This window comes from Pteronotus mesoamericanus, unplaced genomic scaffold, assembly GCF_021234165.1.
Source record: "Pteronotus mesoamericanus isolate MK-2021 breed Mesoamerican mustached bat unplaced genomic scaffold, CSHL_Meso_final contig_105, whole genome shotgun sequence".
Classification (NCBI taxonomy): Eukaryota; Metazoa; Chordata; class Mammalia; order Chiroptera; family Mormoopidae; genus Pteronotus; species Pteronotus mesoamericanus.
The window spans coordinates 9,870,691-9,892,221 of NW_026555006.1; the positions used below are offsets into that span (position 1 = coordinate 9,870,691).

Below are 21,531 nucleotides of genomic sequence, written 5' to 3' on the forward strand. Positions count from 1 at the left end.
TTGTCTCTTAGGCTTTAGTTGAGGAGATTATTCAAGCTACTGAGGCTAGCTAGCTATTGTGTGAATGCACTTTGTGAATTATTTAGGCCTGGGATAGCTAGTTTCTCTTCTTTTGCTCCTTCCTTGTTCCCTAGAGGATATGTGAGTAGAAAAATGATGGAATGCTGGAGCATCTGCTGGATCCTCTGTTAGTTCATGGTCCCGGCGAAAGCTCCACCAGCCTTCTATTGGAGAGCGAGGCACCAACATTTGGAAGGTGCTTCTTTTCCCAGAAGGAGAGGCTAGAACTAACAGCTACGTCTGGGCTTTGGGGGATCAGTGGTTCCATCCCATGGTGACAGAACAGAAATGGTCTTTACAACCAGAGCCACTAGACCCCGGCTCCTGCTCTTTATTTGAAATGGGACTCACACAAGTTGCAAGTCCATCCTGTGTTTTGGTTTCTTTATCTATGTTATGGGGATGAGCTCCCCTCCTTCTCGGGATTAGTAAGAGTGTCAATGAGATAAGAGCTATAAAGTACATTGTGTTGTACCAGCCTTGGATCACAGCTGGTATTTAGTATAACATGGTTTCCTCTCTTGTACCATCATTTGCTTCCATATAACTTCCTCTATATGGGAGAGGAAAAAAAAGAATAATAAACTATTTATGGAAAACCAATTAAGTATCATGAAGTGTGCTGGGCCCTTTTACATTCATCATCTCATTCATTCTTTTTTTTTTAAACCCTCACCTGAGGATATGCTTACTGATTTTAGAAAGAGGGAGGAGGACGGGGGAGGAGAGAGACAGAGAGAGAGAGAAACATTGATGTGAGAGACAAATATCAATCAGTTGCCTCCCATATGCACCCCAACTGGGGATCAAACATGCAACCTAGTGCCCTGGCTGGGAATTGAACTCACAACCTTTTGGTATACAGGACAACACTCGAACCAACTGAGCCACCTGGCCAGTGCATCTTATTCATTCTACACAGCATTCCTTTTGTGTCTTATTCTTCCTAGCTTATACAAGGAGAAATAGAACAGTTACATAACCCAGATTCTCACAGTTGGTAAATGCTGGACTGGATTTGAACTCATGTGCTTGAATTCAACAATTGGGCTCCTTCCACCCTTTCTCCAAGGAGGCTGAGAGAGCATTTATCTAAAGAAGGAGATTCAGATGGTTTCAGTTTTGATTTTTCTGACTAAAAACAATGTTCATACTTTTACCTTGTTTTTCTAGTTCCTTGAGGATGTGAGCTCCTTGGTCTGGAGGGTATTAAACACCCATTATGGCTTCCACCGTTAAAGTGAGATTTAACAGAGGGGCCATTCTTAAACTCCTCAAGTGAACCACGTTGCCATGGAGCAAGGATGCGATCAAAGACGGGTTCTGCAGTATTAGAACTATTTGTATAAGAATCATTAGAAATGACAATGTTGAGTTCTACCTGAGCTCCTGGAACAGTGAATATTAATAAATGCCCCTATGCTTTGTGCAAGACAGCCAGGAAATGGCTCACTGCGAAGAATTACCCTTCTCCATATGACTTTGATAAGACTCATGGGGGCCTTTCTTGTTTACTTATAACAAGGCCAGATGCAGACCCTCCAAATTCCCATTCTTTGCCTTGTGAATGATTAGCTGAGCTGCTTGTCCCCACTGACCAATTAGAACAAAACGCTTTTAACCGAAGTTTGGTTAAGATTCTGTTCTTCCTCCAAGCCCCTGAACTTTGGCCCACCCTCAGCCTGAGCAGCTTACAGCCCTCCTTAAGAATTCTGTATTATTAGTCGGGGTTCTCCAGAGAAACAGACCAGTAGGGTATGTGTATACATAATAATGAGTTGGCTCACGTGGTTATGAAGGCTGGCAGGTTCCAAGATCTGCAGGATGAATTGGCAGGCTAAAGACGCAGGAGAGCTGATGGTGTAGTTCCAGTCTGCAGGATGACAGACATGAGAACCAGGAAGAGCTGATATTTCCTTTCAGGTCCGAAAGCCCAGTACCAGTTCAGAGGTTGTCAGGAAGGATTCTCTGTCACAGGGATGGAGGCGCGGAAGAGGTGCCAGCCTTACTGTTCTAGGCAGGCCTTCCGCGGATTGGATGAGGCCTGCTCACATTAAGGACAGCAATTTGCTTTACTCAGTCTATTGATTAAAGTGTTACTCTCATCCCAAAATATAGTTACAGAGATATTCAGGATGTTGTTTGACCAAATATCTGGGTGTCCTCTGGCCTAGTCAAAGTGACGCATAAAATTAACCATTACAAGTTTCTCCCTCAAAATAGACTGGCCTCAGGTCACAACATTCTCTTACCTACTATCTAATCACAGTCTTTCATTCCATTTCCCCACACTCTGTTCTTTCTAGCCTTGTCTATTCCTGCCTGGTTAAAAAAAAAAAAAAGCCTTTGTGTGTAACTTTTTAGACACTTGCAGATCATACGGTCACAATATTGTCCTCATTGCAGTAATCCCGTTCCCCTACTGGTGAGCCCTTTTACCGCTTTACAGTAGTGCTACCCAAGCCTCTCCTTGCTAAGTATGGATTTGTTTTTAATTTGGGAGAAACGAACTGTCTAATACTAAGGGGTTGGTTAAATAGTGTAGCACATCCAAATTTACTGCACTCATTGATGAGTAAAGATGTCTATGACACACCATTAAATTAGAAAGACGGACTCTAAAATTGCACACTTAGGTTATCCCTTTTACATAAAATTAAATTCATGTGTATCTTGATATTTTGGAAGGATGTGCTCTAATAGTTTCTAATACAGGGGTGGGCAAACTAGGTTTCAAGTTGTGAGTACACAAAGCACTGAGCTTATTCCTGTATTATTATTTATTTATTATTGCATTATTTATTTGGATTACAACTATAAACCTACTTTTGCCCACCCCTGTATTTCAGTGGTAGTTATCTCTGGGAGGAGAAAAGGAAAGGTTATTTTAGCCTATCTTTTTTCTGTATTGTTTGAATTATCTGTAATGAAGTTCTATTACTTTGTAAACTGAAGAAAAACCACAGTGCATAATAGCTTCATGGTCTTGATTTTTTTTTATTCTTGTTTATTCTATTACAGTTGTCCCGATTTTCTCCCCTTTGCCCTTCTCCGTCCTGTCCTGCCCCACCCCCTGCTCCCACAATCAATCCCCACACTGTTTTCCATGTCCATGGGTCATTCATACATGTCCTTTGACTACTCCCTTCCCCTCCTTTCCCTAATTCCTCCCCTCTCCCTTTCCTCTGGCAGCTGTTACTCTCTTGCTTGTTTCCATGTCTCTGGTTGTTTTGCTCATTAGTTTATTTTGTTCATTGGATCCTTCTCATAGGTGAGATCATATGGGATTTGTCTTTTATCAGCTGGCTTATTTCACTTAGCATAATACTCTTCAGTTCCATCCATGCTGTCGCGAAGGGTAGGAGTTCCTTCTTTCTTTTTGCTGCATAGTGTTCCATTGTGTAAATGTACCACAGTTTAAAAAGTCAACTCTAATCATAGAAGGTAGGGCCTGGTGGACTGGCCTCATGGATATCTACCTTTGATCACCTTCCAGAGTCAGTGCAATTCCAAAAATCTGACTTAGAAACCACTCCTGAAGCAATCCCACACGATTCATCTATTTCTCCTCCCAGCTAAAGGCACTGAAGCCTGTTGGATGCTAACTGCCTCCCTCTGCCCTCAGTGCTCCCCCTGGGAGCTATCCCCGTGGCCGTTGTGAAAGGATGAGATGGCTGGTGACACTCTGGGCTTTGGGCCAGCCTCCCTTTTTTGTTTGCCTAGGGTCTGTTCAGTCTCCCGGGTTCTGTGTCCAAAGATGGAGAAATTAGATTTTGTTTCACTTATAAAGCTTGAAGTTTCTATCTCCTTCTCGCTGGAGCATTTTCCCTTAAGTCTACATGAGCCTCCTTACACACTGGATGACTTAGATGGAGACTTAAATGACATTAAGTTAGAGTATCATTTTTGGAAGCTTCCCCTGCTGAATTCCCATGGCGACATGGTAAAGGGCTTCAGGGATTTTACTCCAACATCTTGGCTAAATGCCAAGCTGGCAAATTCCACTCCCCTCTTGGGCACTGCAGTGCCAGTGTCCTTCTTCACCAAGGATGAGGTCATTGTCTTTGTGGTTAGATAGTGGACGCTTTCTGCTTCAGCTTTGGTACTATGGTAAAGCTTAAGAAAGGGGCTTACAATTTTACAGCTCTCTCCCCTTCAATCTCCAAATCGACACATTCTCATCATGGATTAAGTTCTAGATTTGAACCTCGGCTTCTCATCCCTCCCCCGCCCACCCCCCCACCCCCAACCTGGATGGCTTCCTCAGGTGTCTGGACTAGGACATAATAACTTCGGGCATTTCTTTCTCTACTTGAAGCAGATGGCATTGGGGAGCAAAAGCTCTAGTTCTGGGGGAAAAGTTTAAAAAAGAGATCCACATTCCATTTCTTCATACATTTGAGATATTTCTGGGCTTTGGTGAGAAAAGACTTTAACATCTTAAGATAAACACAACAATAGCGAACTCAGCCCCTTTGCCTTTTGATTTGTGTTTATTTGTAGCTAGCTATTGAAATGCCATAGCTATTAATCTGCAAGTGAGTTCTTCATAGCAGCCTCCCCTTGCCCAGTTGAATTCTCTGTGCAGTCCCTTTTCCTGTGTGTATGTTGGTGTCTTCAAATTATTTCCCTTAAAAGGATCTCAAACACAAAAACCCTGGCCTTTTGAATATTGTGTCTGTGTTGTTGAGCTTTGCTTCCTAAACCTGACTGAAGGGGCACATTGTTGTCTGCTTTCCATATTCTGTCTGATACATGGTTGTCAGGACAACAGCCTAGAAGGTGAAGGGTCATTGATAACCACATGAATTCTTTAAACAAACATGATCAGAGAAAATTCCAGTGTGTGCTTGAAATCTGTAAAAGAAGAGGCAATTTTTCCGACAGGTCCTTCCTTCTACAACCTTGATACTTCCTTTTAAAATTAGCTACAGTTTGAGTTGCACATACTTTTGTTAAAAATCTTGAATAAAGACATTGACTTAGTTGGATAGTATGGCTGTCATTCCAGCACAAGCTTGATTTTTATAGCGCCTCTCCTTTTATAGTACCTGCCTGGGCTCCAGACAGAGCCCCAAAGGTGGGAAACACTGGTTCTCCATTGTCTCTCAGTAATCGCACAACAGTTGTAGAAAATGATCTCAAGTCTTTACAGTGCCCCTTGTAGAAGAGTTTATGATTTATATCTGCAAAGAAACTGAATTCAGAGACTTTTTGGTAACTTTTGCCAAGGACCTTAAAAGCTTGGGGGGTGGGAGTGTGCACAGAATTAGAACCCAATTCATCCTGACACCTAAGACCATACTCCTCATCATATAGCACAGGCCTCACTTAAAAACAACAACAAAGTGTAAAGAGAAATAAACATTTTAAAAGAGAACGTTACTAAGATAAAGTATATGCTTTTCAAACAAGTGGAAGACCTTTTCCAAAGATAAAATAGTTGGGGGGAAAAAGAAGAAATAATATGTAATTTCATATTCATTGAGAATGAGCAATTAATTCTGCCCTCCAGGGGTGAATTTATGTCCAGCTTATTTGCACATGAAAGTACAAGATTGGCTTCATTTATATGAAAGTAAGACATCTGGTTGGGAAGTGAAAAATTTGGTCAATTACCTGAATCATGTTTGGTCTACAGGATAGAAAGGCCCCAGATGTCTTCAGATCACCAGATGTTTGGCGCTGTGTGGTTAACACCAGACCCACTAACTTTCCAGTGAGAGCTTGCTTTTTGATTCACCCATTGTTAGGAGGCTGTTACATTTTGTAAACCAGCAGTTTGGGAATGTTAGTCTAGACTAGAGACTAACACTGGCCCCTGACAAAGTGTTCACTGGTGTGTGATAAAATGAGAAAATAAGGTCGTAAAAGGAAATCTATTTAATTTAAAACTATATCCTTTATTTTGAGACCATCTCCTTACAATCCTTTTAGTGATAATAAACATTCTGCCAAATGATCTATGTTCTAGGATTTGTTTTTAATGAATCTACGGGACTAATTGAAACATTGAGAAGCTTATATCAGTCTCCAGTTTTTGTGTTTTTTTTAAATGTGATTCTTTTACTCGATTGTGAAGAAAACAAAACAAAACTGTGAAGACCACTGATTTAAACCTGGTAGTATCTTCAACACAGTGAGAGCTAATATGCTTTTATGTATTCCTAAATCCACCTCCCCCAGGAACGGGGTGGTCTCCATGGCAAAATTCTTCGTCTGGGTCTTGGAAGCGTCGGTCATCTTAACGGGCAAGAGTGTTGCTTTCAGAATAATCACTTTTCCTTTAGAAACAAGCATTCGCTCCTTAAAATAACTCCAAAGAGGACACCGTCTGCACTTTTCAAACATTTCATTCTGCAGACATGCCATGGAGACATGACCATGTGCTGAATAGCTGAATGCCATCACTGTGGCTATTTTAACGGCTTTCACAGTCTGTGGTTTGCTGTCATGACCCCAAAAGAACGTATCTCCACATATCGTAACGTTGAGGATCGCTCCTCAAGCTTTATAAACTCAGCCCAGCCCTGGCCGGTAGCTCAGCTGGTTAAAGCTTTGTCCGACACGCCAAGGCTCCGGGTGTGACCCAGGGTCAGGGCGCATAGAAGAATCATCCAGCGAATGCATGGATAAGGGGAACAACAAATCGGCATTTCTCTTTCTCGTTCTCTATCTCCCCTACTTTCCCCTCTCTCTGCACAATTAAACAAACACAAACAAAAAACTCAGCCAGAATAAACTGAGTAACCACTATGTGCCGGGTGACATCCAGTACATCGGGAATACTGAGTCACAATAATGATAATAACGTACTTACCATGCATTTGCCATGTGACAGACACCATTCTAAAGTGCTTTATATGTATTATGTTGCTTGATGCTCATAACCACTTTGGGAGAAAAATAGCATTATTATTGCCTTTTAACAGGTGAGGAAACTGTAGCAGGGAAATTAAATCACTTGCCCAAGGAAACAAACCCTGTGATTGGTAAAGCCAGGATCTCCACCCAAGCCTACCCAGCTCCTAACCTGAACTCCTGGGTGTTCTGCTAAACTCCTGCCTCCTACAAATACATCTCCCTAAAGAGCTCTGCCCTCAAGGCGGTTATAATCTAAAATAGAAGAAGAGGCATAAGGCAAAAGCCATTATGTAGAACAGAATGATGTAATTCCAAGAAACATGCTTTAGGATTGTAAAGGAAAGAGGGATTAATTATGATCTACCCAGGAAGGGCTCTTTGGAGGTGGCCTTAGGCTAGGTGAGAACAAAAATAGGGCATCGGCAATTATCAAGAGAATTAGGTCACTGTGGGTGTCAACATGGATGACTTCAAGCTGAAAAGATTGCACTTTATGCTCTGACTAGTTCAGAATCAGCCACCTGCACTGCCGGAGTCCACAGGATTTTGGCCACCTCTCCTGTTCTCCCTGTGACTTAGAGCCCTGGCTTAGGTGAGTTCCTGCTCTAGTTGGGGGTGGGTAGAGGTGGGCAGTGCCGCAGCGGGAGGTTGGGGGGGGTGCGGACAAGTTGAGGAAGGCTGCCTCCAGTCAGGAGCCCTGGGGTTCAAGCCGGGATTCTGCGGCTGCTGCTGAGCACCCCCAGGGAAGCCCCCTCCCTCACTGCAGAAGGAATACACTGGGGCTGATGGTCTTGAAGGGCCCTTTGAAGTCCAGAATCTATGTTTTTGGAACCTGCCTAGGAGAGGAAAGGAAGGAGCTAGAAAATTCAGCATGCTGCGATTCCAGTCCCTGGACATGGGCCTCCACAGGAGCCTTCCACAAATGAAGCTGCCTTCCTTCTCCACCCATGGCGGTCAACACGCGCTTGAGATCATTCTCCCTGGCTCTCATGTTTACCATTTCTAATCTACGTGGTATAGTGGGAAGATCCCAGACTTTTGAATCTGAGAATTCTGGATTGAAACCCTGACTGTGTCTCATCAGATAGGTGTCTTTGAGCAAATTATATAATCTTCTGTGCTTTTGTTTCTATAACTGTAACATGGTGCTTTTAACAGTAGCCTCATAGGTTTGTTTCTAGCATTGAAGGTGATAGCAAGTGAAAAATGCACAAATAGTAACTGAAGACTCCTAGCTTTTAATAAATGGGCACTATTACTTTATGATATTAATCTTCCTAAAATACAAGTTGTGTATGCCACTCCTTGGTTCACTGACCTACAGTAGTTACTGGTTGTCGATTAGAACAAGTCCAGACCCCTCGGTCTGCCTTCCTGAGACCCACTTATAAGTTAACCCCCAGGAACTTCTTAAAATCAGAGTTGACCAGGTAGGGAGAATTTGAGAGCCTTTACTTCACTAGGTGATGATATCCATCATGTCTTACCATTGCACTAGTGAGAGGCTCGGCCCTCTGGTCAGCCATATCCTAGGCACATGCACATGCATAGGCCTTGAGACATTGCATTGTCCCCGAGTGAGAGAGATGAGAGCATATTACTGGTGGGATTATATTCAGAAAACACGTTCCTTGTCTCAGTAGCGTTCAAGAGTTATATTTAATCCAGTCTCTTTACTGTCTTAACTGATACTCAGCATCATGTGTATATGTAATCTTCTTATCAAGTTGATTGATCTGTGTGCCATTAGAGCAGCGGTCCCCAACCTTTTTTGGCACGAGGGAAGACAATTTTTCCATTGACCGGGTGGGGCTGGGGCAGGAGGCAGGCAGTAATACAAACTCAAAGCTTCACTTGGCTTGGCTTGCTTCTCACCTCCTGCTGGGTGGCCTGATTCCTAACAGGTCACAGACCAGCACTGGTCAGCAACCCCTGGGGTTGGGGACCCCTGTCTTATGGTCTTCCCTTTTCAAAAAAAAAATCTATAAATTCAGTTGCATGAACATTACTAAGAATTTCTGTTCTAGACATTGCTGGGTGCCAAGGAGGTGATGAATACAGAAGTAAATAAAATTGCCTTCAAGCTATTCTTGTCTAGTAGGACAGAGGGAAAGAGGCAAACAGGAAAAAAAAACATAGCATAAGGGTCATTCAAAATTTGACTTAAAATCTATGTAGAGTTTATTTATTAAACACCTACTGTAGATCAGAATACAAGGCCAGGGATAAAAAATATATGAAAGACAATCCAAATCACAAAAGAGCTTAAAAATATAATAGTTACAAGATATAATTCAAAGAGGCATTGGATGGGAATAGTGTCTACTGGGAGTAAGCCATGTGAGAGCAGGGACCTTATCTATCTTGTTCCTTAATACATTTTTACAATACAACAGTGCCTGGCACATAGCAGGTACTCAGTAGACTTTTTAAATGAATGATGAAAATATCATTAGCAAGTTTTACATTTAATCAATAATTTAAAATAGAATTTAATTCCTAGTTAACATGAGGTTATTTTTAGAGGCAAATGAAGGGAAATGAACAACTTTAGTTTTAGAACATACCTTTCAACAGGTAGCAGAACATGTCAGGTGTGAGTTTTTTTGTTAATTTCTCTGATTGAGTGATTAGCTCTGGACATGTATAACTCCAGTTCAGGAGCAAGAATTACTGGAATGTTTTTCAGTCAGTCTTGTATCAGTTGTGAGTCTGTGTCTAAAAAGGTCTCTGAGATAACCTGCCCAAGTGAACTGAGATCTCTGTAGAGGAATTTAGGTTCTGGGTATGGGTCAAGCCCCAAATTCTGCCCATTCTTTTAAAACTAAGTATCAATAGCCAGCCTGCTGGCAGCCATAGGCACATGATGGTATATGTTGTATTTAGTGAGGGTTCATGCTTCGTGTAACTTCGGAGCTCCACCATATTTGGGCCAGTTCTTAACCATCTTTGAAACCACCCCAGCACAGATTATACCTACCTGAATCAACAAACATGTAAACCACAGCATGCTTTTAAAGTAACTCCAGCCTGTTGTTGGAGAGTTGCTCATTTTTATGCTTGTCTTTTTACCTCTAAACCAAATTGAAAGTGTATTAAGTCTGACGGGACTCACAGACCCTCTCTGCTGGCAGGGCAGGGTGTCACTTATCATTGTCCTGGCCAATCTGATTGGCCTGTCGACCTTGGCAAATATAAGCAGGGACCGGTGCTCCAGTGCCAAGCGGGGAGGAAGGAACCAGGGTCGCATGCCACCCACGCCCAAACCTCTCTCTAACATTTCCATGGGCTTTGAGCCAACTCTGTCCCCCTGGGTTTCATCTCATGTTTGTAGGAATACAAAGGAACACTGAACCTTCCAGTTAATACAACACCCTGCCCCCACCTCCCTCTTCCTGGAGAGGATAACAGTTCTGTTGACCATTATAATGCATTTTCTGTCTCCCAGCAATCCGCACAGTCATTAATTTCTGCTGCTGACATCAGGAAAGAGGATTATGTGTGTGTCTGAAACTGTTCCCAAAGTGCTCATTAGTCATAGATAATTGAAAAACTGGTAGGGGAAGATTTGGTGTAATAGTAGCCCCCGCCTGCGAAGAGGGACTGCAACCACCAGATAATTGTAGGCCCCAGCTTTTGTCAGCTCGCACTGGCCCGTCTGAATGGGAACTCAGTGGACAGGAGGCCAAGAGCCCTCAGAGCAATTGCTTTTTTACACCCCAAGGTGAGAGTGTGTTCACAGGGACAGAAGCCAGCCAGATCAAAGAAATAAGTGAGGCGTCCTGAGGCCTCTCTCCTGCCTTCAGGCTGAGGAGTCGGGTTTACAAAAGATGCATAGTACTCTCCTCAATTTAATTTTGCTTTTAACCTAAACTTTGTTTTGGTCTCAAAAGAAATACAAAGTCATGGTATAGAAGAAGCACAAATGGTAGAGAAGAATGCCCTAAGTAACAATATTCTGCATATTTTTTTTTTCTGGAAGTATATTTGGTTACATTTTTGTATCCTTTAACAAAATTCACAAATAGGATCTCCTACTCTGAATACTCTTCTGCATCTTGCCATTTTCACTTAACTTATCTTGGACTTCCTTCCCAAATTGTACTTTAATTCTTCCTCATTCACTTTAATGTTTATGAGGTGTTCTGCTGAATATATGCCTCATTTATTTACCCTAACCATATTTAAGGAGGGAAACACCTATTTAAAAAAGTACACAAGAAATGTATATTCAAGGTAAAACAATTAGAAATTAAGGATTAGTTAAAAGCAAAAAGAAAAAAAATCATGGATAATTTCTCCATCCGGAGAAAGCCTTCCTCTATAATTTCCCCCTAGGAATGTATTTTTACAAACTGTCCATCCACCTTCTTTGTTGTTCTGAAAATGAAGTCATACTCGACATAATGTTTTGCAGCCTGCATTTTTCAGTTGGCTTGATTGTTTTAAAGATAAAAACGATTTCCCATTCTAGCTTTTCTCCACACTGCAGGTTTATCTTCTCAAAAAACAAACTGAGTGCTCAAAACTGTCAGCTGGCGGGGCCTCACTGCCTTAGTTGGAGCTCCTCGCCCTGCCTGAGGTCCCCTGCTGCCTCTTGTTAGTCAGCCAAACTGCCCCACTCCTCCCTGGTGTCCTTTGTGCCAACATACTGCATGCCTCAAACACTCTGCGTCCCTTGGGGCTCTCTACAGTGAACCCGGTTTTTGCTCTAATGGCATTCATTTCCCCTGAGCATCATCGCTCTGAAACCAGCAGTCTGCCACCTGTCTTTCCAGACCAGGCTCAAATGTCACCTTCATCTTGATTTCCTGCACTCCTGGAGCCAACCTCACTGTCCCCTCTCAGTGCTCTGGGAACGCCACATCCACCTTTAAAGCATTTTATATACATGGGCCTGAGAGCCTCAGTGTGCACAGAACATGGTGGGAGTCTTTTGGAGTGAGAGCCACCTTGTGCATTTATACCCCACGTCTAGATCTTGGCACAGGGTAGGCGAAAATACATGGGGATCATTATTATTATTATTGAAGTGTTTGTTAAAATGCACATATGAATGGTTGAATGAAACCTAGAAGAGACTGTGAATGCAGAGGAGGTGAAGCCCTGATTAACTCTGGGAAAACTGATACTGTGAATAATTTAATTTTATGGTGGAAGGAGGATTATTTCTGGAAAAGTTGTCAAGATGCACGCAAGCTTGCCTCTGACAGCTCCCCTAGTCCCCTCAGTGCATCTCTGGCAGATGAACTCAGGTATGATCTGGTGGGCGATTTCTCCCAGAGGCCCACCTGTGGGTATCATCCTGCGTTACACCAAGCTGTTGCCTTTTGGTCTCTAGATAAACAAACCTTCTTCCTCCTTGGGGTCCAGAGAGATATCCCTGAAGGCTGTAGTTCCAGTTCAAAGGAGGGATGTTAATCCTTGTGCATATTTATTTTCATTCCTAGACCACTGGACTGAGGACAAGGCCTGGCTCGCTGCCTTAGGCTGGGTTCTCTGGAGGCAGAGGTTGTGCCAGCTTTAGGGGTGTAAGATGTTGGTCAAGGGTGGCCTCCTGTGAAAGAAAGGGAGAGTGAATAGGACTGGGCAGAGGGAGACGTGGAACCATGATGCAGTCCCACAGCGCCGTGGCCCGCCCAGCAGAGTTCTCTGGAGCGAGTGGTGCCCATCTGAGCCCTTCTGTCCCCACTTTGCTGTCACCAGGTACAGCCACCCTGGGAAACACCTCACCTTGTCAAAGGACCTGAGGAGCTGCCAGCTGGAGGCTGTCTGCTAACCTGATGCCCGCCATGGGCAGCAAGTCCATCCTTCCTGGGGGTCCAGGTGGTGACATTTCCTGTCCACCGCGCTTCCCATATCCAAGCAACCACCATGAGCTGTCATTTCTTGCTCCACAAAATCTTTTCTATCTGCCTCTATTTCTGCATCTCACCTGCGAGCTCCTTAATGAAGGCCCTCATCTTTTCTCTTCGGTTACTGAAATAGCTTCACTGTTGTTTTCCCTTCCTCCCCCATTCTGTCCTCTGCTACCATGCTGCCAGAGAGCTTTAAAAATACAAGATCCAGAGACCTCACTCCTTGGCTTAAGGCTCCCTCAGAGGCTTCTGGTGGTCTTCCTGGTGAAGTTCAGCACCTTAGTCCAGGTGACAATGCAGGCACTGTCCTCACTTCCCTCTCCAGTCCTGTCGGTCCCCCATCTCCTGCCGGTTCCCACCCCAGCTTAGGCTTCAGAGTCCTCGGCCCTTTTGGCAGTCTCCGTCTGTCTTGGCTTTTGCTCAAGATGCTGCGTCTGCTGAGCCATCTACCTGGGGTCCTCCAGCATCGGATTGGAACCCAGGATTCCTGACTGCAAGCCCAGGGCCTGCTCTGCGCCTCCCCAGGCTTCTTCCTAACTTGCAGTCCAGAAGGCCCACCCTGTTCACCCTCCTCTTGTCTGGGACCTTTTGATTGATGGATTGATTTTTAACGAAATTATACCTTTTATGTTTGTGAAGTTGGGGATGGAAGTGAAACAGTTCCCGTTTAGACCTTCCTATGAAAATTAATCCTTTAAAAAAAATCTGAAGGGACAGACACACCTCGGAGATATTGAGGGTTTGGTTCTAGACCACGGCAATAAATCAAGTATCATAATAAAGCAAGTCAAGTATCATAATAAAATGAGTCATAGTTTTTTTGCTAGTGGTGGGTCTTGCCTCCAGTTTGTAAAAAACATAACATCAGTGAAGTGCAATAAAGTGAAGTGCAATTACATGAGGTATGCCTGTAGTGGAAATAATTTCCACATGGTGCTACTTTTTAAATGTACATAATATTTCTCCCAAAAATACTTCTTCTGGTACCCTCATTCACTTAAAAAACAAAACAAAACAATGTTTTTTTAAAAAATAGCTGCACCAAAAGGTAATGTAATATAAGAAAGTACACAGGTGTGGCATCAGAGTTGAACCCGTGGCCTGTATGACTGGGGAATTCGCTTTCCCTTGTTAAACGTGACTCTCCCCGTCCATCTGTGCAATGAGGACAGTAACACTTCCCTTCACGTAGGGTTATTGTGACAATGAAGTGAGAAAATGCACGATATGTCCTTAGCACGGTCCTGGCACCGAAGTGCTCAGTAAATGGGAATGCTGCCTGCTGGTATGTGCGAGACATAGTGACACAATTAAGACAGTGCGCAGAGCCAAACCGTCCACAGCTCCGGGCACTGCCGCCTTCCCGGCTTTCGCTGGCCTGGGCATGCAGAGCACACTAGCGGTTCTCCTTGTGTCCCACACTGACATTTCAGCATCTCAACCTTAGAAATCCAGTAGAAATGCAAGAAGAGTGACATCCATAACTTACAATTTTCTAATAGCTGCCGTAAGGTAAAAAGAAATAGGTGAAATTAATTTTGATACATAACAATAAATTGAAAATATTTCAACATGTAATTGATATAAAATTTTACTATTTAATAGTTTTATTGTATTTTTTTCATTTCTATTTAGTCCTCTTATACCCCCTCCCCATCGCCATCCGCACACTGTTGTCCGTGTCCATGAGTCCTTTTTCCTTTTTGCTCAATCCCCCTCCCCCTCCCCTCCTCCCTTAGCTGTCATTTATTTTTCTGCATTATCTTTGACATCTGGCATGTATATTTCCCACTGATTACACCTCAGTTCAGACACTAAATTTCTATTGTAAGTACTTGATTTAGATTTCTTAAATTAACATTGAAAAGTTGATTTGTACACCCCAGTTATTTCAAATGTACTTGAAACTTTTTAGTAATTGAATTGTGTTATCAGTTTTTAAATTTAAAGTGAAATAAATTAAGTGAAAAACTTGGCTTCATAGTTACTCCAGCCACATTAAAAAATGTTTTTTAAATTTACTGATTAGAGAGAGAGAGGAAGGGAAGAAAGGGAGAAACATTGATGTGAGAGAGAAACATCAACTAGTTGCCTCTCATATGCATCCCAACCCGGGATGGAACCCACAACCTAGGCATGTGCCCTGATCGGGAATTGAACTGGCAACCTTTCAGTTCATGGAACGATGCTCCAATCACCTGAGCCATGTGAGCAGGCACATTTTAAATGCTCAATCCGTGTGTGCCTCGTGGCTTCCATTATTGGATAATGAACCTTTAGAAGCCATTGCAGTGGTTTCAGTCTTCTTCCCTTTGTTAGCTAAACTTTTTTCAAATTCAATCCTAGATAGAAACCTATTAACTAAGATGGGTAAAAATGTGTCGTGGAGGTGCTTTGTGTCCAATTAAAGGACGTTAGTGAGCTATTCACCCTCTGCCTCCCTCTAACCCCCACCCTCACCTTCACCCCCAAAGTTATGAAGCGCCTTTGCCCATCCCTGGAGCTCCAGGGACCAATTAACAAGTGGTAGGTAACTTAGCACCGAGCAAATTGCTGACCACACATTCAGGATCATAGAATCTTCAAGCTCAGGGGACTCTTAGGATATATCTCAGTCTACCCCCACCCCTCCTTGTGCTGAGGAAATACTTATTATAGATTCCTTGGCAGCGGGGGGGAGGAGTCCTTATCCTCTGCTCAACACCTGGGAACAGATGGATCTCTTCATTCTGTTCCGACTCACATGGTTCTCTGTGTCCCTCTCTCGTCTCCCTAACTAGACTGGGGGCAAGGACTGCCTTTTACAGTCCTTTACAGGCGCCCACACAAAGCAAGACAATCCATAAATCCTTAACTGAAGGCCTAACTGACTGCAGGAATTCAAGGTCACTTGAAATATCAGGGTCGTTGCATTGCACAACTCCAAAGAACACCATTCAAATTGTATTACATGGTTGTGCAAGTAGCAGCCTTGTAAAGTTTAGACTGGGCTTTCTTTTTGCAACTGAGAAGAACTAAAGACATTTTTTATTGGAGTAAACTTATTTTCTTCGTTATTCTCTGATGGGAAGCAACTACATGAGTAAATTTTCTGAACTTTCTTTGGAATATGTGTTCATCAGGAAGTGTTTATGGGTATGTGAACTGTTTGTGTGTGTAAGGTATGCTGGTAGAGCTGCTCTGTTAGGAGGAAGCAGTTTGACCATTTTAATCTAGTCCTTAAAGGCTACTGAGTATGTACAAGGGAGGACCCCAAAACCCAGAATTTATTTATAAAAAATTGTGTATTTATTCTTACATGTTTAAACTTCAGTCACCTTCAAAACACTCCGTATTTTATATAATACACCTATGAAGATGGTTTTTCCACGGCTCAAAACAGTTTTTGAACTCGAAGATTTCGATGCCTTTTAGTACTTCAGCTGTTTTTTGTTTCACGTCTTCCACATCAGCAAAATCTTTCCCTCTGAGGGCTTTTTTCATCTGGGGAAACAAAACGTGGCTGGGGAGAAATGAGGTGAATAGGGAAGTTGAGGCATGGGGGTCATGCCATTTTTGGTCAAAAACTGCTGAACACTCAGCATGGCGTGGGCAGGTGCATTTGTAAATCGCCCATCATGAAATGGGCAAATGCTTTCAAAGAGTCCTCAAAAAAAAAAATTAACTGAAGCCGAACGCAGCTTCTCACAACAACGCCAGCTGGTACACTGATGCAGATGGGTTCCTAGAACACTCACCTAGCGGGGGAAGCCTGTAGTACAAAGGGCCTGCCCTACAGAAAACAATTCTGGGTTTTGGGGGGCTCCCACTCATATCTTTTGGAATATCCTATTAATGGAATGTTTCTTCAGTTAGAAAGATGTCTTAGAGCTCCTTGCTTTGTAAAACACCCCAGAACATGATCCATAAGAACCAAGAATATATACCTGTCATCAAAAGAGCAAAGAAACTGTTTGTGGCTGCATGGCTTCTATCTTTTTGAAGTTGAAGAAGTGCAGAGGAAAGGGGAGGGGGCAGAAGGGTCCTCTTAAGAAAACCCTATGTCTGCTTTTGTGTTTTTCAAACTGACAGGTATTTGTTTTTTCTCCTGTCTACCCAGGAAACCAGGTGCTGCCTCCTGGAGCTTCTCTTGGAAATGGGCTTACACCAGAGGCAGCGCAAGACCTTGGCCTTCCTGCTGGGATTGCAGTGGCAGCCTCACTTATTGATGCGCATGCAGGAGGACTAGGTAATAATCTCCTACTGTGTGTCCACTACCAACGCTGTTTTCACATGGATCATTCCCCAGAACGGAAGGCATTCCTATGCTGTTTTTAAAGAAAAGATCAAGGGCTGGTGATTCAAGATATAAAATAAAAACCTTTTCACAGTTAGGCATTTGGATAGAATTATAGAACTTTTTATCAAATATAGAATTTCTACATAATTTTATTAATTTTTCATACATAATAATAGAAAAAGTGATCTGAATCAATATGTTGATGGTTCTTTGGAAAGACATGTGAACTTGCAACGAGCAAGTATGATGATGCTATCATTTCCTATACTGTTTTTTCTAATGGTGTTCCAAAACTCTTATAAGTTAATGGGTTTATTTTCATAATATATTTGGCTTATATCCTATATCCACTTACTTGAGTGTAGTCTTGGTTTCATCTCATTTTTAAATACCTCTCCAACCTAGCATTCATTTATTATGTCTTCATTATTTCAAAGACCCATTGAAAGCTTACCGTGTCTCAATCATGGTGCTAGGGGACAGTGAATTTAAAATAGAATCAGAGTCTCTTCTCCAAAATTGGATGGGAAGGCAGAAAATAAGATAAAGATTACAGTAAAGTATGATAACTCTATCCTCTTTTTTATCCCTACTGCATTTGGAGGGAGTGGTGATGTGGTGAAGGGCGACTGTTAGATTCTCAGTATCTCTCACTTAAGTATAGCCATATTTTTTTTGTGTGTGTGTGTGTGTGTGTGTGTGTGTGTGTGTGTGTTTTAAATTATGGCTCAGACCTCATGAGATCAATTTAATAGATCATGACCACTGGATTTTCAGGATAGAATGGACCAGAGTAGAAAACAGAGTACATCGCACATAGCAAGCTTTGTTCTAGGAACTTACGTTTCCTTTGTATGTCTCTGTGTTTGTGTATACTGGGCCATGAGGAAAATGAACCTCTCACCGTGGATCAGAGTTAAAAAAAAGTTTGAAATGCATTCGAGTCTATACTTAGTATTTCAGCCAAGAGAGAGTTATCCTTTAAGTACTTAGATAGAATTGTGTTCCCCAAGCTCTGCCTGAGCCTTACAATTCTGTGTTTTTGCACATGTATTTCCTTTCCCAGCATGACTGGTCCTCCGCTGCTGCTAGAGCTTGAAGACTCCTTTTGGTTGCTCTCTCCTCTGCATAGCCTTCCATTGAACATTCGGATTTATTTAGAAATTCTCGAAGTTGTACTTCTTTCAGCACCTTCACCTACCCCTGCTGAAGAAATGATCGCATTGTGTTGTAATTACTGTTTTGTCTGCTTGTTTTTTCCACTTGACTCGGAGCTCCCTGAGGACAGGGCATCATATTATTCATCCTGCATCACCTGTGTGGAGCCCTGTGTCTTGATTCCTATAGGGGCTTGATCAATTTATTAAATGATCGAAGTCACATGAAGGCAAGAGGAAGGTGAAATGGACTTACGCTGTAGAGTGAAAGTTAATCTGTTTCCTTATGTGGCAGATTATTAAGTCATGTCTTGCTCTTCTACAGAGTCCATGGACTTTCAGAGTAGGATAGCTCTCAGGGATCTGTGAATGTGTCTGTCTTACTCATCTCTGTGTGTTTAGGACCTAACATTTTGCCTGAGATATAGTGAACAGTCAATAATACATGTGAGCTGGTTGAATGATAGATAATAGTGATTACAAACAAGGGTGTTTCTTGCCTTTTTCAGAATGAGCAGTATGTGCTTTTGATTGGCATGTCGTGATTTTGGTTTTCAAGGACGGGCACAGAGAGAACTTGTGATCTAGACAGGTTCCCGTCCCCTAGTCATCCTGCCACGGCATCATGGTTGAGGCCAGGGAAGCTTTCTCCATCATGCTTTCTCACTTAGCCCCGGAGCGACAGTCTCAACCTTCCACGCCCTCCCGGGGGCAAGCACTGGCCTTGGGCCACCAGAGGCTGAAAGAAAGAGGGCTGCACCTCAGGAAGCTTCAGGGCTCGATTTCCTTGCCAGTGCCCCCCGCACCCTTCCTTCTGCCGAGGACTCACTGCGCCCTCCGGAAGGGAAGCTGCTTCCTCTTGGGCACCTGGGACTGGAGACACTCAGAGTGCTGGGGAATTGGACTGGGAGGAACCCAGGCCCTTACATGGCCCCACTCTTTTCCTAATCAGTGAAGGAAATTTTACCCTTAGAAATTTCGGCTGAGGCTTTTTGTTCCTTTTAAAATACAAATGCTCTTAAGTTAATGAGTTTCCCTTATAGTTTCCAAAAGTAAGTTATTTAAGAGGAAAAATAGAAAAAGGATTTTAGATTCTTAAAGGGCTGCACTTAGGGGCCAGCAGTGGCTGGGAAGAGCACAGGGGAGGGATTCTTGGTGACTGTGGGACAGGAAAGACCTACTTAACTGTGGTGACCAAGTTTTATCCTTCTTATCCTTCCTCATACTGCCACCCTCCCCTTCACCTAACAGCCACTTCAGGATTGCATGTCTGGGAAAGAGGGGATGCCTGGGAGTGAACAGTTGCTCGTTCTCCATCCTGCCTGTGCCCGTACCAGGACATGCAGAAGAACAGAGGCCTGAAAGTCTTAAAAGGTTTATCCACTTGTCCAACCATGTAGTCACTAAAGATATCTATTGAGTGCTTGCAAACCTGGCCGTTACTGGTCTGGGCACTGGGGATTATCAGCAGTTAACACAGCAGACAAAGCCCCCCTTTTTTTGAGGAGAAAATTCTGGTTGTTCTCTCCTGGCCTGCATGTTTGTAGCTCAACAATAAAAGGTTCAGATGCCAAGATAAGGGCTCTGAACACAGAGTGTGAATATTTGGATGTAAATTCCTGTTCTCCCTGCCTGTGTACCTTGGGCCAGATATCATACCTCTTCACACTTCTGTTTCCTCTTCTGCAATGAGAGAGCAGGAGCCCCTTACATGGTTGTTATGAGAACTAATGATGTAAGTAGGTAAAGCAGCTGACATCGCATCTGGCTCATGGTAGGCATGCAATACTGAGGTATCTCTTTGGTTTTCTTACTCCAAAACCACAATGCCTGGCACAAAGTAGGGGCTTTATAAAAGGAAGTTCTCTGAGTTACTACCCTGGGAAGGAGGGTACCAGGAGAGCTCTCATCCCTTTGGAGAGGCAGTTGGAAAAGAACCTCAAGGCTTGCGGATTCCATCTGCCTTCCCAGAATCAGCCCCAGTTGTCCTTCCCTGGCTCTCTGTAACAGAATGCAGCGTTCACTACTTTAAGATGCTGTTATTTAGAGATCAGAAACAATCTCAAAAAATGGTCAGGTGAACTCTGTGCTAAAAGATCACTGAATATCAGGGTGAGAATCCAACTTTGGAGGTCAGAATTAGATGCCATCCAGGCCTCACAAAAACAAGCCCCAACAGTTATGGTCCCTGTTAAATACTGACCTGGCTTGGCCCCCCACGACCCCACATTCAGACTGGTAGGAGGGGCCAGCATTCTGCTTTGGAGAAATCCTCCTCGACTCTAATTCTCAGGAGAAGCCTGGGACTAGAGGATCAAGATCAAAGGAGCAAGTAAAACTCAACCCATGCTCTATCCAGTGCTGGAAAAAGAAGAGGAAGGACTTTGTGGGAATGAAAACCAAAGATAAAAGAACATTTTGTTCTTAAGGTGCTGGTTAGTAAGTTCCCCAGCAGACAGCCAGAAGATAGGAGGAGCTTTGTTTGCTCTTTGTGGGGGCGGTTCTGGCCAGGGCTCCTGCTGCTGATATTTTTCTAGCTTATAAAAATAGTGTTAACTTTGTTCCAGGTCTGTTCTTGGCTCCGGCACCCAAGCTGTCCTGAAAGGCAATAACAACCTGATTTCTGTCTCAGGCCCCTCTCTCTCAGTTGTTTTTATCTATCAGACGAACTCCTGACTATCTGTCAAATCTTGGATCTGGTACTGTCGCCTTTGAGAGCCTTCTCTGGCTTCCCCAAATTGACTAGATACCCCTTGCTGTTTGCTCCAACTGTGTATTGGACTTGCCTCCATTACTGTACATATTACCCAGTTTTGTGTGTGCAATATTGTCTCATTTACCAGTATGTAAACTCTTTGAGGGAAAGCGCTGTGTCATTTCATCTTTTTTTTAAATTATTTTTTTTTATTTTCTTGTTCAAATACATACATCCCCATTTTCCCTGCACCGTTTTCCCCTTCCCCACCCACCCCCACCTCCCACCCTCAATCCTTCCTCACTTTGGCTTTGTCCATGGGTCCTTAGTACTCATTTCATCCTTATATCCCAGCAATCTACTCAGTGCTTTGCACATGGAGGGCCTTTAGCTCGTGCATATTCAGTGAATGAGTGAATGAATGACATTCCCTACACGAGGGAATGATATTACAACTGTGTACTGTAGTAACCTATCATTACAGAGCAGGCATTCCTACATAAGGTGTATCTGGTTCAATCTATGAAGCAAAACAGAGTACTTGGAGCACTTTGTGATCCACTCCCAGATGTCTAGAAATCGGTGTCCTTTGTGCTCCTATCACGTTAGCAAGTGTTG

At 43.1% G+C, this 21,531-nt stretch overlaps 1 protein-coding gene across 3 annotated transcripts in view; it reads left to right on the plus strand.

Annotated features, from left to right (window-relative positions):
- The window catches only part of FGGY (FGGY carbohydrate kinase domain containing), a 385,198-nt gene that overhangs the window by 175,856 nt on the left and 187,811 nt on the right, over nucleotides 1–21,531 (plus strand). For all 3 annotated transcript variants that reach the window (XM_054573901.1, XM_054573920.1, XM_054573910.1), the window contains exon 7: nucleotides 16,882–17,010. In XM_054573901.1, the coding sequence (XP_054429876.1) occupies nucleotides 16,882–17,010 (129 nt within the window). The remainder of the gene's footprint in view (nucleotides 1–16,881; nucleotides 17,011–21,531) is intronic.